The 17855-nt window shown below is 40.7% G+C and overlaps 1 protein-coding gene across 6 annotated transcripts in view; it reads left to right on the top strand.

Annotated features, from left to right (window-relative positions):
- GRB10 (growth factor receptor bound protein 10) overlaps positions 1-17855 on the top strand; it is a 155651-nt gene that overhangs the window by 29163 nt on the left and 108633 nt on the right. For 4 of the 6 annotated variants that reach the window (XM_064429454.1, XM_064429452.1, XM_064429450.1 and 1 more), the window contains one exon: positions 17748-17845. In XM_064429454.1, the coding sequence (XP_064285524.1) occupies positions 17795-17845 (51 nt within the window). In that variant the 5' untranslated portion in view covers positions 17748-17794. Of the gene's footprint in view, positions 1-8543; positions 8562-15332; positions 15351-17747; positions 17846-17855 lie in introns of those variants that run through there. The other 2 variants (XM_064429453.1, XM_064429455.1) reach the window with 2 other exon arrangements.

Raw genomic sequence — 17855 nt, 5'->3', positions numbered from 1 at the left:
AAAGTTGCCCACCAAAGACAAGGCAGAAGAACAAACGTTGGCCTGGGTATGTGGCATGTGTGTTCTTGTTTAACATCGGAATTTCTGGTATGGCCAGGGATGCATGCCAGCTTTGGCAGTACAGGGCACAGTTCAGATACTTAAGTACTGTACTAAAAATAACAGGACTATTTTAGACTGGGACCCAATTAGGGAGAGAATGACTTGTTGCTCTGCAATAAGTAATCTGAAGTAGCAGGCAGGCTGCAGTGAGCACGTAAACTCGGCTGTTTTGCTTGTGGAGCTGCCAGTTTTGACGCTGCGTCCTCACTGTTTCGTTAGATGCTTTTCCAGAGGTTAAATTAAAAAAACAAATGAAAAAAAAACCACCCCAAAATGCTCCTCTTCTGAAGGCAGGCTTTATGTGCTTTAGTTCACATTTTGATATTGCAGTGTTTAATAGCATTACAGCTCCTAATCCTCCAGTGTTGGCTTGGGAAATTCCTAGAAGGCAGGGAGCAGGAGGTGAGGAGCGATGCTCTCCCTGACACACTGAGTGAGCTTCACTCTGCCGCACAGAAGGGCAGTGAGGGTGAATTTGGGCAGTCGAGGAGCAGAGGGGCTGTTTGAAAACAATTGCTTGTCCCTTGGTTTGCCTCCTGGGCATGGAGGAGAAGGGAGTATGGTTCCTGAAATTTGTTGCTGCTGCTGTTGTTGCTTTTCTGTGTGAAGAAGTACAGTGAAAATAACTTGCATATTTAACCTCCTGAAACAAAGCATTACTTTACACTTCACTAGTTTCTCTCTGATGGTTTTATTTTTTGGTGATGCTGCTGGCTGCCACCTTCTATTAGATCGCTTGGATTTCAATGAAGCAAGTTAGAGGAATCTGCATTTCTCAGTGCACAGTGTGTGTGGGGTGATGGGGAAGGGACAAGCATGCTCCAGCATCCAAATCCTCTGGTTCTGGAGTGTTTTCAAGTGATTGGCTGCCTCTGATCACAATTTTCTGCCACTGATCAGAGTGGGGTTGTGTATGAGGGAATGCTTTATGGAGCCTTACGCAAATGCTGCATTGGATAGACTTGAGCTGATGTCGAGATGAAAGTGAAATGCACCTAAAATTTCTATTTTTGTAGACATCTTTCTAGCATGCTATTTTGAGAACATGAAAAAGCCATAATCTTTCTGGTGTTGTGACTCTCAATGCTGTTTTGAAAGTAGCTCTACATTTTTTCTTCAAAAGAAAAAGCTGATAAGAGGTGTTCAAGGCTTTGTTCAGCTGTGGTCTCTTAGCAGTATTCAGTATGGTGTTAGCCTTAAGTTGTGATTTTGGGAGGACTTAATAATGTTTCCTTAATCATGTGGGAATCATATTCTTTAAAACATTAGATTTCATTTGCTCTTGTCTGGCCTGAAATGCAGAGGAGTGGTCTTCATAGATGCCAGTTATGAAAACTGCACATTCTGTATTCCTTGCTAAAATGTATTGCATCATGGGCGTAGTAAACTCCCAGGGAAATAGTGGGATGGGCGCTTTGGCAAAGTGGATCATGTTGTATGTTGTGGAGAGCCAGCATTTTGGTGTGTGCTTGTCAGCTTGTGGGCTACACGTATTCTTCCTTCTGCATGCTGCAGCAGCCTGCAGGACTTGCTGTTGAAAGTAAATGTTACATGGAGGATGCCTAGCAACTGTAGTTTTTAGGTCTGTGCCTAATTGTTCAAGGTGCAAATCTGTTAGATTGGTACAGCGTTTTCTGGAGGATGCAGTGTGGCAGTGCTGAGGTGGTGCTTTGGCACCATGGTTATGTGGCTGTTCCTCCAGCTCTTCTTCACCACTATCCCCATTAGGTTAATGTCTAGCACCCACAGTTCTCAGCCAGCAATGTTAATTAAAAAAGAAAAATGTTTATTTGAATTGCAGTTGCTTAGGTAGAAAGCCGGCAAGGAATTTTTCTCTGCTTTTAGACCCTTCTGCTTTTTGGTGAGCTGTGCTGCAGTTATCTGGAATGTGCACGTTTATTGCTATCATTGCTATCCCTTATGAGCTTTCCCCAGTGCTTGCCTGAATTATAATTATTATTATTATTTTAACACATTCATAAATCCAGTCACCCCATGGGAAAGATTTTCAGGTTTCCTATGGATTTCAGATTATCTGAATTTTTCTTTTGAGAGGGAATGCTTGTTCTCTGGGCACTTTTTCCATGTCCTCTATAACTGACTTGATGTCTGCCTTCTTTTCCTTCAGCTGTCTCTTTTCTGTGCCAAATGATCCAGTACTGTTCGTTTCTGCTTTAGGAATTCCTCTTCTCTGTACTCTTTCTAATTCTGTTTTACCCTTTCAATGTCATAACAGCCCACAGTTTTCAAGGAGTGGGTGTGCCCTGGGTTTAATGACTTGTCATGATTCTGCCTTGCTTGTGGCAGTTCGTTGATTCTTAATACTGTATTTCCTTGTGAGATATTTTCAGCTTTTTTTTTTTTTCCTCCCCTCCCTCTTTCCTCTAAGATGATACTTCAAACAAGAATTCAGACTCCTGACACTTCAGTGGTACACACAGGCAGGGTTATTCTTCTAGCACATTGGCTTGAGTTTGTGGAAATTAAATCAGAGTTGCCCTTTTGGCTACCAATTTGCCTGTGATCATGAGATCCTTCTGCTGTGCTTTGCATGAAGCTCCAGCTCTGACTGAACACATTATACTGCTGGCAAACTTTGTGTCACCTGGTTGTCACATTTCAGAGAGCTTAAGGGTATGTTGAAAAGAATGGCCACTGTGGTAATTCTGAAGACTTCTTGTATGGAAAAAATCTCTGTGTTTTCCTACCTTTAACTGTTATCCTTTGGCTGGGTGCTAAGGGGGGAATTACTCCTGCAAGCTACAGCAGCTCGGGTCCTTCTAAGAGTCCCTAGGGATAATGGCCTTGTGTCTTGTTCACGCAGTGCCATAAGCTTTGGGTGGATTTGAGTTATAACTTCTGCAGAAGCTGTAGTGACATTTGCTCATGCCATCTTATTGGTTATTCATGTCTGTGTTATCTAGTTTTAGCTAGTTCTTTCAGAAGAGAAGTTTCAAGTTCCCTGGATTTACCTTGAGCTCATTTCTGAAAGCATATAACTTAACATCTTTCGTGCTATGTCCAGATCCCTTTAGGTGTGACAGGGTATATAGAGCAATTAACAGCTTGATGTTTTCCTTCTAGAAATCTTGACTGAATTATTTCCATTGTGCAATTTACAGCAATCTTTTAATGTTGGTCTTAAAATGTAATGTGTGAGCAGTTATTTAGTAAACATGGTGCCTGGTTGGCTTATTTATTTTGACTTTTTTTAATGAACAAATGTAACATCTCTTAAGGAACTAAAACCAAGCAGTCCTTACCTTTTCTTTCTGTCAAGAGTCCTTGAAGTTTTGTAATCCTGAATCCTTTGCAGTTAGTTTTGATGTGAGAGGTGGGGGAAAGACTTGATTTCCTGTATTTTGCAGCAGAGCTGGTAGCTGATGCCATTCTAGTCTGGTCTAAGTCTTGTGCCCCAAGCTCACTCTGGGCATTTTCTTGAAGGGACCATAAACATGAAATTGATTTGCACTATCCTGACTTCTGGGGCTCCTGCCTTAGATTGTAGGGCATGTCTGCATCAGTACATCCTGGGTTTAACTTCTGAACTTGTGTCCCTCCTCTGCGTTGCCTGGTCTCAAATTACTGGGACACCAAGTTAACATCTTTGAGAACACTTGGCAGAACAAAGTCAGAGGAATGTACTTCTTGGTTAGAAAACCTAAATCGTCAAGCTCTGCAGCAAAAAGATGGATATAAAATTTCCGTACCTAAGTAAGAAGTCAGGCAGGCTTTCCCCTAGCAAAGGAAAAGACTTGGGAAGCTCTCATGTATCTTTTGCAATGTTTCTAGCACATAATTAAATACTGCTTTCTTGTCCAGTCTGAGAACTTGTTTATGAAACCTAATACTGCCCTGTGAAACTCAACACTTTGCTGCTTAATACTACAGCTTTAGTGATACCCAGTGAGGTGGACAGGGTGCTTTGTGTGTCGGCTGTTTCAGGCGTCGTGAAGGCTAAATACAGCACTTCCTTCACTGGCACTTGGAGGCTGCACCCATTCCTGGGGAGGGGAAGAAATGTCCACCTCAAGGGTCAACCCTGTAGCAGATGCATCCTTAAAAAATGAATAAAACAGCTGAGTCACTTGTTCATTCTTTTTCTTCCATGCTGCTGGCCAATCCCAATACTCTTGAATTTCACACAGGAGGGAGAAGGCAGACAATACTGTCTTTTATTATTCATACCCTGCAGCTCACTATCTTCTTCACAAAATACGGGTGGCGTCTGTCTGTCTCCACTTCATGGGAAAGATTAACAACAATTAAGGTCAGCAATTAAGGTTGTGAAAACCTTTGAATAACTGCAACATCTGTTCTTATACTAGAATAAATAAAATAAAGCTGAAGCTCTAATTGCCAACAGAGTACTTGCTCATATCTGTTTTGTAATTGTGGGCTTGTGAAATTCGTGTTGTTAACTGGTCCCTTGCTGGCCAGCATCACTGGTCAGCAGTCAGTGCAAGCTTCCACGCTTTTCCCCAGAGCCACATGCTGAAATTGAGGGTGTTGGATGAGAAGTGGGAACTGTGTGTAAAGTTGGGGACTGTGGTGATGGGGGTCAGGTTGTTCCTGAGATGGCTGTGGGATGTTGTCGGCCCCTTACCTTGGACATAGCTGTTTATCCTCTGAACTTCCCAGTCCATTTCAGTGTCAAATAAAACCATTTTTCTTAAACTGCTCTTGACTCTGACTGTTTTTACTCTTACTTTGAGACAGAACAGGGTTGTTGATGGGAAGGTTACTTTTTCTCAGTCAACTGTCGTTTTTTTCCATAAGCTCAAATTTGATGGCAAGAGGGCAACTAACTGGTCTGAGATGGACATTTTTAGAAGTAGTTATTTCCAGTGCTGCCTCAATGCCTGACTTGCATCGGAAAAAAAAAAATTACAAATTAAAGAGAATGTCCTGAATTTCAGTTAAGACCATTCACTCAGGTAAGGCAATTTTGGTATATAAGAATGTTCCTTGAATGGAGCATTGAATGTCTGGTGAATGGAGTAGAACATTCCAATTAGAATGATCACCTGTAGTGATCATTCAGTCCAACTGTCTGACCACTTCAGGGCTGGCCAGAGGTCAAAGCATGTTGTTAAGGGCATTGTCTAAGTTCATCTTTAATACTGTCAGGCTTGGGACATTGACCATTCCTCTAGGAAGCCAGTTCCAGTGTTTGACTACCCTCTTGGTAAAGGAAGTGTTTGTGTGTATCTAGTCTGAACCTCTCCTGACTCAGCTGTGAACCATTCCCACACATCCTGTCACTGGATATCAGGGAGAAGGTTTCCGGTAATGAATGACACACTTGCTTAATTTTGTCTGACTATCCGGGGTGATTTCTTAACTTGTCTGCAGTGCAAACGGTCAGCAGTGTTGTATTTTCCATCCAGAGAATGAAAGCTTCACTGCTGCTCAAGTGCCAGGAGCTGGAGCCTAGTCCTTCTTGGCACATGTGGCTTCCACAGAAGGAGCTGTTTGTGTTCTGACTTGGCGCAAAAGCAGAGTCATTCTGCGCTTTCCAGTTGTCTTTTTTGGCATGTTTAAAAGTGGATCTCATTAGGCATTTAAACCTTAAAGGGTTTAACCTGCCTAAGACAGATCTGTGTTAAGACTTAAGGATCTACCATCAAAGCCTGGTAGAAAATCGAGCATGTCTTTCTGTCTCTTAGGCCATGGGACAAACAGGTGCTTGTTTCCTGGTGTGCTCAATATTTCTCCCTCCCCGTGCATTGGTAGTGATCTTCTGTAATCCTGCATTTCTTAACTTGAGCTACAAAGTCTTTTCTGACCAAGTGCTGCTACTTACTGTCATGGGAAAAATTATATCTGTGTAATTCCTGCTTCTTTCTTGTCCCACTGAGACTGACCGGAGTGCTGCATTAGGCAATGTGTTGTTGCATTTCTGTAGGAGCAGAATGTGAGGGTATGCCTGCAGCTTCAGAGACAAGACTAGGAAGTTCTGCAAGCTGGGAACTTCTCTGGGAACAGTGGCTATCATCACCCGCCACAGAGAGAAGAGCACTTCTGTATGGAGCAGCTTTCTCAAACCTGACTTCTGAGAGGCATCCAGCTTCAATGAACTTCTTCTGTCTTGTGTTTTGGAGAGAAACATTTTGGGTTTGTATAATGAGGACGTTGTAATTTAGTTAAATGGGAGAGTCCTCATGAAAATTGTGCTGCTCGTTTTAGGCTGTTGAATTATACAAGTTCCTGGACTGGAAAAGATGCATAGGCAAAGATGTTGCAGGAAACAAATGTGATCATTTCCAAGACATAGTGCAATTTATCTAAGACCAGTAATGCAATAAAGAGGAGACAATATTGGGCATTGGTGGCAAATCCTGTGCTACTGCTGTCAGTTTGAAAGAGATAGGGAGTATTACAAGCTAGCGATTGCTGAGATCTGTAAGCATCAGAGCGTTAGGTAAAGGGAATATTCTCCCTCTTCCAGTGACAGAAAGTAGCATGAAATCTTGTGGGAGGTATTTGTGTAAAACAGGCAGTTGTGTGAAGCCATCTCTTCATGCAGAGCTGGTTTTTAATAAAATAGAACCGCTAATTAGCAGGGCTGAAATGAAAATCGAGACTTTTCTGATGAATCTGTCAAATTGATTGTATTAATGACAAGTGAATGCTTTTATAGATCAAAATACAAAGTAGCAAAAAAATAAAGGAATTGTTATTTTATCAATTAACAGTGGCAATTAGAAATTCAAATTTATGAGGCTTTTGCAAGAGAGCTCATCTGCTCCTTTGATAAACATTTTGTTTTATTATACTGCAGTGTATTTTGGGAGAGAGAGAACTTTTTGGAAGAGCAAAGTGTGAACAAAATCTGCATCAAACGGTGAAAGAAACTCAGGAAAGGGAGCTGAGATTTTCTTATTTTTCATGAGGTTGACTTGCGTTCTGCCATGGCATCTTGCATCCTGTGCTGCTGCTAAAGCATCTCTTAATTTAGAGTTCATAGAGTTCACAGGCACATGTAAGTGCATATGTGTAATATGTGTGTATAATGTATGTATTATATACACAGACACACTGAGTGAAATTAAACCCTTAATGTTGATGGGAGAAACTGAAGCTTTGTCAGGATTTACTTCTACAGTACAAAGACCAAAAGTCTGGGCATAGTGCATGACTGATCTGGCATAATTGTCAGTCTTGTCCTAAATTCATGTTGTTGTCAATGGAAAGAACCAGGTGCTCCAGTGGTATGCTTCATTGAATTGTGTAGGTAGTAAGTGGCTTCTTGAACTCATCTCATGTGAGCCCTAGCTTTTTCTGACATCCAGATTGCTGCTGTGGAATGAGATGGACTGCACAAAAGGAGAGCCTGTTTCTCCTCTCTGACTGATGTGGCGGTGCAGGCGTGTACATTTCTCCTGTATGCACACCACCCCCACCTAGGACATATGACTGCCTTCATATCCTGTAATAGTGCTCAGTTCCATGTGCAGCCTGGATGTTGATTTGCTTCTGTGGGCAATGTACTACAGGCATATGAAACAATGTTGTGTGGAGGGGGACACTTACATGCTGTCTTCTCCCTCCTTTCCACTGCTGCCAGTACCAGTTGGACAACCTTGGAGGTGGGAGAATGCAGTTGGGACCTATGTGTGGGTTCCAGGCATGGAAGGTGTTTTGTGGGTTGAAGTACATTGGTATACAGGGAAGGCACTTTGGCTACATCTGGAGCCTACACCCTTGGAGAACAAATGTTCCTCTCTGGCAGCTCTGGAGTCTGAAGGTTAACTAGGGATGTTCCTTGTTTGATGCATATCTACTAAACCTTCAGTGCTGGGGATATTCAACATTTAAACAGCCACATAAGGCCTGACGCGAGGCCTGATTTCCCTTATGGCACTCTGAAAGTACAGTAGGGAAGAAGCTGTTAATGTAGGTGGCTTGGTGAAATATTCTAGTCAAGTTATTTGGCCTGCTATTCAGCCTTCAATATGTAATCTTTTGGTACTGCCAAAATACCATTCTAATTAAGTTGACATAGTCTATGAAGCCTGGGTGGTATTACTTCAGTTTTCTTCCCTGTGTTTTCCAACACTGCATTTTGAAAGAGTTGGTGGAAGCTGTGACACTTGCAACCTCACCACAGTCTTCATTAAGCTGGGATTTTGGTCACCTTATGACCTTCAGAATCAAAGGAAGAATATCTTCTTTCTTCCTCTCTGCAGGTACAAGTTAACAGCAGTAAATAAGTGTTCACTAATGCACATGAAACATGTGATCAGCTGGCCAGATTTCAGCTTTTTGTTGAACATTAGCTCTTGCACAAAATATTAACCTATTCTGTAGGTTTATTTTCTCTTTTGTTTGTACTTACTTGAAAAAGCTATGCCCTGTTTGTCCCAGGGTGGTATTATATTTGCAAGTAGGTCAGCATACTCGCTTTTGAGATGTCAGCTTGAAATTGTTTTTCAAGGGCTAAAAAACGTAAGAGGGTAAGAGACTTTTTCATTGCTGATATCCTTTATTTATTTATTTGTAGAAATTCTTAGGCTGTATTCAAGAATAGAGCACCAGTAACATTTTAGTTGTGTTCTGAAAGTCGGCACTGATTGCCTGCTGCTAACCGTAAGCCACCCGTGGATTTGAAGCTTGTGTGTTGCATAATGCCAGCAAATGCATTTGAGATTACAAAATGGTCTCTTTGCTCTAAGAAGAGATTGCTGTGATTTGTTAGTGAGGCAGTGTTAAAGTACACATGGGGTATCTGTGACATCAGTATCTTAAAACTACAAGCAGTTTTTTTGCAGTTGAGTGAGCTCTGGCACTGCCTGGTGCTTCATTGCATAGGAGTGAATGAGTGCAGTCTCCAAATTGGGTTCAGTTTTTTATGTTCCAGTCAATCGAGGGCGTACGTGTTCCTTTAATTTCTGTGTGTTATCCCTTGCACTTCTTGCACTTCTTTATTATAGCCCTCTTGAATAGGCAGGGTTTTCTGTTCATCTCAAGAGCAGCACAGTATTGCCTCCTTGCACTCTTTGCAACTGGAAGCAGAGTTGGTTGTTGCCTGGTTGCTTGGGGTTGATGTAGTCCAGAGCTCTCCTGGCTCTGTTGCATTATCACTTACAAGCCCTTCTGTGGTAACCCTTACCCTGCTGTACATGAGAGGTAAAAGGGGTTTGCTTGTTTATTTTTGCTACTTGCTGCTGTTACTTACTGTGGTGTCCTCATCCAAATTGTTTCAACAGTTGAATTATTTGGAATAAATAATGTTTGGGAGTAGTTACCACAAAACTACTTGGAGGGTGAATTAACGTACAGTTGATGCTGGGCGACGCATCTCTGCTCACAAAATATGGTTTTTCCTTTCGGAGGCTAAGCAGAAAGTCATTCTTTTGAGTGCTCTAACCATATAAATGAGGTATACTGAGAGTAACAGTCTCACTTAAGTGTACCTTTTATGGTATCTCAAAAAGATACCATCTTAATGAGTAGCTGGCAGTTTGGAGTTGAAACGTCTAAACTTGCCTTCTAGCCTCAACCATTTGTATGGGATGGGACTATGTAAATAAACCCGTGCTTATTCATGAACATAAATCACAGATAACTGCAAAAGCCTCTTTCAATTGATTTTCTTCAAAAATGCAAAGCTTGATGTCTATATAAAAGCTTCTGATAATCCTAGTTAATAACTCTTCCCAAAAAAATCTTGTACCAAGAGAACAGCAAGTGATACATGTACAATTACTGTGTTAACTATCAGCATTAAAACCTGTAAATTGTCAAAGTAAAAGCCCTAGTGTCTGGTGTCATTGGTCCACAATAATGAAGTTTTAAATCCAGGAAAAGTGTTTTAACCCACCTGAAAAAGTTGGGGAGCAGAAGAGACCCTAAGGAGGGATGTGAATGGTATTGGTAGATATCTGCCTGTTGCTTTCTGTGCACAAGTGTGAGTGTTGGTTTTGAAGTCAGCCTTATGGACAGCCCTCTGTAGCTAGTATAGTGTAACAAAAACCTGGCAAGTTCTTTGAGGAGCTACGATGCCCCCTGCATAAAGATCCAAGGAAAGAAAAATAGGCTGTGAATAATTATGGTGATTGATGAATGCATCATTTGGATGCAACAGGCTTAAAATGCTTGAAAAACTGATCAGTAGGTCATGTGATAGAAGATTGCCTTTTGTTGTTTCTCTCTTTTTTTTTTATCTTTGTCCTTTGCATCAGCCAGGAGGGGAAAAAAGGTTTCTGCATGCTTTGGAAGATTCTCCTCCAAAATGAAGGAGTGTTGTAGAGAAATAAGGGAGCAGAAGCTGGGAGCAGGGCATCCTTGCTGCACATTACTACTCTATGAATTGATAAGTATCTCTATCAAACCTTTGTATATATATTTCAACTGTTATTATGAACTCCTCAGCTGTTACTTTTACAGCCTCCTAACTTCTGTCTGGAGGAGTGCATGCTGAGGAATGCAGCTGAGTAGTGCATGCTACCATCTTGTCACCTTAGTAAAGGCAAGTTGAGTCTGGTAGATCTGTCCAATGGATGTTTATGGATAGGCATGTAGATTAAGATACGGTTTCAAACAGAATCTGTACTGATCTGAGTTAAAAAAAAAAACCAAAAACAAAGAGCGACACTGTGCAGAGGCTGATGAACTCTAATTGTTTAGAAAAATATCTTGTGTCTAGTTTAGTCTCTTGGTTGGGGGGGTCTAGAGCCCTTGGCTTTCAAATCCCACCACAGAGCAGAGGGAAGGACCATTCACACCAGTTGCCTGTTGGAAACATAAAGGCTCAGTAATGTGTTAAATGCAAAAAAGCAATGTTTTGGTAAGTACGCAACAAAAGCAGACTTTAATTGAGTTGGTACCAGAAGGTGAAAGTGCTTTTGAGAAAAACTTCTTATTTTATTTGGAGATCTGTCTGAATGTTTACTTCTGTGAGATGCCTGGAAAGCATTAATTCTCACGGATGTGCAGTAGGAATGATTTGCCAGCTCCTAATAGCAGTAAACAAAGAAAATGAAAGTTCACAGGTTGCCTTGGCCAATGTAATAGTTAGCTGCCACTGGAGAGGGGGCGATCCTGTTCCCTTCCTCTCTTGCCCATAGTCTCCTGCCGTTCACATTGTGCCAACTGAACTGCCTGTCACATCTAAGTTTATTGCATTTGCTTCCTTAGCAGAACACTAACCCAGCAAAACAAATGCGTTAATTAACACAAGCTGAACTCATTAAGGACCATACATGGTACAAAAGGGGGAGAAGGAGGGAGTGCCATGAAGCTGCTGGGAGGAAGTGGAGGAAGAAAGCAGAGCAAGGGCTGATGAAGAGAGTGGGATGTCTGTCCTGTTTTTGGCAGTAACAAGCTATTAAATCATCTTGACTGTTGTATAACTTCACTCTAAGTCTTCAGGTTGGATAATAAAAGCTTAAAATAACATAAGGAAATAATTATTTAGACTGCTTCCCAAAATTACAAAATTTTGGATTCTGTTTTACGAGAAATGTGACTGGATTGGGGTGGGCAGGGGATGCACGACAGTGACAACACAGAGAGAATGGAGGCAGTGTTTTTTTGGTTCTCTGGAGGCAAACTATATATGTAAAATTGGAGACCGCTAGTCATGGCATTGTCAGATGACGTTCACCTTGGGCTACCTCACTCGTGTACCTCTCATGTCCCAATCATGCATCCTTGCACCTTCCCTACCTCTGCATATGGCTTGCTGGTGGGGTTGTCTGCTGTATACTACATGGGTTTTTATTTCAGTTTCTGTCTAATTAACATTTCATTTAGACTTTAGTAAAGTCTCTGTGTAGTTGCCAAAGTTCCTGCTTCAAAACTATTGATTTGAAGCTATTAGGAGATAGAAGAGGATTTTCAGTGATGAAGGAAGACAGTGAAACTGCAGAGTTTTATCAATATTTCCAAAGGTCATTATAGATGTGGGATTTGTTGTTTGGTTTTTTGATTTTGTTTTGTTGGTTTTTTGGTTTTCTTTGTGGGGTTTTTCTTTTTTTTTTTGTTGGTTATTTTTCTTGGTTGTTTTTTTGATGGTGTTGTCCAGTGTTGTTGGACTAAATGCTGTTTTGTTTTTCTTCTCAGGACCTTATCTTTGCTGTCAGTGAAGATGTTCTATCAGGAGGTGAATATGATTTCACAGGCTATGAGTCTTGAGCCCTTTCAAAATTTTAGGCAGATTCAGGAAACCAAAAAATGCTGAACTGCATATATGTTATTTAATTTTATTTGGCAAGGCTCAAAGTGGGATGGCATCAGCTCTTCTGTGCTTCTTCTGAAGTATGTATCTGTTTTGGCTTTCAAAAGCCTGAATTGCCGTTGCCAAGATTCTTCACTTTCTGGCAAAAGTACAATGGCAAATGGCTTCCTTTACAAGGTGTAATATTTAGACTAACAGCTTTGCAATTAAGAATGGCAAAAGAGAATTATATTCCCTTTTTTTATAAGACCAGATTTTTTAGTATGGTTTCGTGGGAGTGTTTGGACGTAACTGAAGTGCTTTTGATTGATGATTTATATTTTGAACAGTGCTTTTCATTTTAGTGCGCAACACTCGCTTGAAATTTTAGCTAGAACAATGCTTTGTTTTCAGAGATGTTCAAAGTATTCCTCTAGTTAGGCAGTTGCTCCATATCATAGACTTGCAAATGCCTTTTGGGTACATATGTGTAACAAAATGAGTGTGAAGATACCAATTCCTGCAATGAAAATGGGGAGAAATTGGGAAAGCTGCAGGTATTCTTAAATATTACCTGCTGTTAATCTCAGTAGGCCATCAGGGTGTTGACGATTGTGTCATTAAGTCTTTTGTGGTTGGAGAGTGATTCCATTTGGAGTGTTTGGGGACATGTTTTGGAGGAAAAAAACCAAACTTGTTTGAAGGGAAGCTAGGCAGCTATTATTTTTCAGAATGGGCATGCTGGAGACTTTGGGTGTGAGGAGGAACATTCAGAGCTGGGGAGAGAAGCAAGTGTGTGTTTGAACTGAGTAGGTGAGAAACTTGACCACTTGAGAAAGTGGTCAGTAAAATGTTTGAGGGGATGAATTCAGTCTTGCTGACCAAGTGATTCCTTAAGGAGGGAGAGGGGCATTCTCAGTGTTGTAAATTGACACAGTCTCCACCTGAAGCTATCAGTAAAAGAGGGGAAGATGCTTTAGAAATCCTTGTGTGTACTGATTGCTGAAGCCATGATGAAATCTGATGGCAAACTTGTGTGCTGCTGAGGGTGTTTTTGTCTCCTTGGTCCAGCCATTTCAGGAATCTGATGGCACTTTCTTTTCAGCCCACATAGTCATTCAGGCTTCATTTTTGTGAGAAATTGTCTGGATCTTGCATGAAAAAGCACATCTGGGTCTTGCAGTATCAATGCAGCTGGGGACATTGCTAGCTGTCAGGTCTTTCAACTAGGGAAAATTCACTGGCATGCCTCATGCTGCTTGTATCCAACTTTATTTCCATTGTAACTATGGCAATAGGAGTAGACTGGTAAGAAAGTGTCAGAGTATGGGTGCTCATGCCTGTCTTGCAGAGGGTTGCTTGGTGGATCCATAGAACTACCTCATCTCATCTTGTAAACCTGTTTTGGTGATAAACACCCGTGCGTGTGTGTGTATAAATATATATATGTACACACATGTCTGCAGTAAAAAACAGATCACTTTCCTAGATGGTTTGAAGTAGTGAGGAGCCTACAGCCAGGAGAACAGCCAGATAAAATCTTGGAGATTGCTCCTTGTGTAGACTGAGAAGAGAGGATCTTTTTCTCCCTGGGTCTTCAAGATGTTAAATCCAGTCCAGTAGACTTAACTCAGACAGTTCTGAAGGTAAGTTAGGGGAGAATATTTTTAAGACCTTGTTCTAGTTTCTTAGGAACATCCAGGGGTCTGCAAAACTTCATTCAGTCTTGTGAGGAGAAATGAATAGTGATACTGTGTCTGAGAGAATAAAATATATACATTAAAGAGGGAAAGATTTTTAACTTGTATGTAAAACTTGAGATCTTAGATAAAGGACTTCAGGTCAAAATTAAGGCTATGCTGAAGCTTTTTCCCCTTCCCTCTTTCACAATAGTTCAGCTACAGAAAGCAGAACATTATAGAAGAAAAATGATGAAATACTTAAAAGGTTATAACATTCAACAAATTTGTTAAGTTACCTTTTATAACAGAGCATAAATCCAGTTTTCAAGAGCTCTGGAGCTTGTCTTGCAACTCTGCCAGGTTAAAATCCTTTTCTTTTTTTTTTCCTCCTCCTGTTCCTAGCTAATCTGCAAGCAATTGCGTTTTAAAAATTATTTTTCTCTTGAATTTAAAGACTTTGACAGATGGCACATGTAGAACCTGGAAAACTTCCTGAATTGGCAGAGTGACCATACCCCTGCCATTTTCCTACCACAGTATCCGTAGGTGCGTAGGCTGTGTCTGCTTCCAGAGTGCTGGGCGAGATACCGTTTCCTCTGCTGGGAATGTGCAGATAACAAGTGATAAATCAGAAAAACATACCTGGTGATGGGCTTAATTTGCAGTTAATAGACAACTTAATCTGCTGGTTAGCTGAGTAATTTGATTGTGACTTAACCTATTCAGAGCAGTGACAGTCTCCAGGGTGCATACCTGCAGTGTTTTCCATGCAGGATTAATATCAATCTTTTAAATCGTGTGAGTTTGTTTTGCATTTTTGGGCGGCTGAGACATCCAAGCTGTGCCTCACAATAGTCCATTCTTTATTCTGGAGAATGTTATACCAAAAATTAGTCTCTTGACCTTTGAAACATGGTTTATCATGACTCTCCTTCTTTCAGGGCCTCTGTCCAAGGCAGAGGTCTGAAGCCAATAAAAGCACATGAAATCTCCTGGTTCTGAATGTGCACAGGCTGTCTCGCTCGATGCTGCATGACACTTCTTTTCACCACTGAATGTCCTGACTTTTGTAACAGTGATCGACTGCATAGCTTGTTTCCTATTTACAATCGTTTGGAATTTCCCTCCCTCATCTAAGGCATTTTAGGAAGGGCAGTAGCTTGGCACTTGAATACGTCTTTGTGATTTGTGCTGTGTATGTTGTGTGGAAAGAACATGTATGTCTGTGTGCAGCTACATCTGACGAGAAGTGACATGTTAAATACCATGTTCAAAGACAACAGCACTGGAAAAATTGATCTATTTTTCTTTTTAAGGTCATGAGCACATGAATTGGTGTAGAGTTATGTCCCTATGAAATTTATTACTTGTTGATGTGGTACAAAGGACCTTAGGTCTTAAAGGTGAGCAAAGGCTTTTTGTATTCCTGGGGTAGGACTAGGTTGATAAACTGTTTTTAGACAGATCAAAAGAGATGAGATCTTAAATCAGTGTTAGTATGTGACTGACCAGGAATGATACCATCTAGAGATTATTGCTTTCCTCTGTTTCTGCAGTGTTAACAAATGAATACTCAAGAATGTATCAGCGAAGCAAATGGTTCTTGATAAATTATGCAGTCTTGACTCCAACTATTGTTTGAGGTAATTTATGATCTTCCACTGGTGTAATGGTGGCATAAACTGCAGCACGCCCTAGAGTAGACAAATTGGTCTGGTATTGTTCGGAACATATTTACTCTATCTTGCTGTAAGTGAATTGGAGCCTTTTGCTGAAATGTCAGAGGACCAGTATTTGGATGTTCGGTCCTAAATAACCTACCATTAAATTTGCAGCAGTTGTGCCTTTTCCTGATGTCTAAATACTGAAGTGATAATAAACATAAAACTGTTGCAGTGTAGAGCTCAATTCTTTTCCCTTACCCCTTTATGTTAACTTTCTTTAGTCTTGTTGGGTTTAGAGGCTAATAATACAGATCTCTTTATTGATGCATTTTACTAACTTCATAACAGCTATTACAGTGGCTTGCTTAATTTCTTTGTAGATGTATTTATGAGAAAGAAAAAAAATTGTACTCACCCAAGTGAAAAGACTTTTAAGAGCTTCTGTTAAATCCGTGCTTAATTCTCCCGGAACAAACTGAATGATTAAAGTGAAATCTACAGATCAATCTTTAAAAGTGACTGCAAACTTTTAGGTGTGGAGAAGTAGTTAGAAGGCTGTAGATCACTCTTTATCTGTTTAAAGACTAGCAATAGTACAAGTTGAGTAATGTGCCTACAGAGTTAGATGCTTTATGTGGCCTCCCCCCACTTTGAATCCTGTAAGATTTTGAGTTTATTTTTTTTTCCATAGTATTTGCTTACCTAGAATAAATAACCAGATTTCTGCATATTTGGTTAAATGGATTTTCAGACTTGCTATTGCCAAAACCAGTTTCCTCCCAGGGTACTTGGCTGTATGAATTGAACACTGCAGAAGCCCAGTAACTACTTCCTGGAAAGAAGTTCCCAGCAGTTTGCCTGCCTTATTGATAAAGGAGGAAGCTACCATACCTCCGCCAAACTCATCCTGGACCTAGATAAAATAAAGCTTCCTTGATGAGTGCATGGTTTGTGGACCAGAGGCAGGAAGTTGTTCAGGAACAGTTTGTCCAAGATGTTTCTTTACCCTTGTCCCTCACTTAACTGTCCCATAAATTTTGCTGACAGCTTTGGTTTGCTGACAGGTCGTGCTTACCAGAGAGCAGTGGGTAGCCTGTTTAAAACTTGGGCTTTTGTTTTGAACACATAATTGATAATTAAGAGCAAGCCAGACAGGAGCTTGCTTGTGGTAGAAGTAAAAGTTCTGACTGTGCTTTGCAGCCTGCTTTCTCTTCCCCAATCATACCTTTTTCATCTACTTGGAGGTGGCATCGCTTGTCTTACACTGCAGGGGTGTGTCCACCCCTGCAGGTAGGAAGAAATGCTGGAGCAGCAAACTGTGGTTTATTTATGTAATTTATTTTTGTTTCCTTTTTATGAGGCAGTTATAATAACTTTCTTGACGTTGTCTTGAGGCAGTTATAATAACTTCCTTGACATTGTCTTACCTTCTTATTTTTAGCTATTTAGCCATATGTAGCTCAAAATGTTTGCAGATTTCTTTTCAAGCTCTATTTGATCACAAAGTCGTGCTTTAAAGGATACACAACTCACCTTGCCAAGTTGCTGCTAATAATCACTCAGAAGAACAAGTGCAAGACCTGAATGAATTTGTATGTGACAGTCTGTTTGATATATTGTGCGAGAATAAAACCACGGGGGAAAAGGCAGGCAGGAAAGGGTAAAGGTTAGAAGTTCTGTAGACAGGCTTTGGAGGCTGATGCTGCATAATGGTCTTGGTGATCTTATGGGTTTTTTTCGACTTAAATGATTCTGTGATAAGTGACTGTCATCTTAATTAACTCAGATTTCAGTGTTTTCTTTCCACAATTGAAAACATAGCCTCAGGTGGTGAGAGCCAGTTTTCAAATGGCTAGGGTTTTGCTGTGAAGGGAGGCCTTCATTTTTGCCTAAACAGTGGAAATAAAGCAGGAGCCACACAGCCTGAGAAGTTATGTTGGGTTTTTAAATGAAATATCAAATTGAATGTGTTTGCTGGGCTGCAGGCAGCAAATGTGCACATTTTCTACTTCAAGTTGATGCAAATCCTCATCACCTCATCTTGATCTTCTCGGTCTCCCTCCTCCAACTGTTTTCAATAATAAGTTGATGAAATGTCTTCAGTATGGTTTCTGACAGTTTGTTTGTACTCTGCAGGTCCTGGGAAGCAGTAGATGTAATTTGAAGAAAATTTGAAGGAACAAATGGCTTTAGCTGGCTGCCCAGACTCCTTTTTACATCTTCCTTATCGGATAGTAAGTTGTG

Source organism: Passer domesticus, chromosome 1, assembly GCF_036417665.1.
Source record: "Passer domesticus isolate bPasDom1 chromosome 1, bPasDom1.hap1, whole genome shotgun sequence".
Taxonomy (NCBI): Eukaryota; Metazoa; Chordata; class Aves; order Passeriformes; family Passeridae; genus Passer; species Passer domesticus.
Note: the sequence above shows the minus strand (reverse complement) of the source record. Positions and strands in the feature narration are given on the sequence as shown.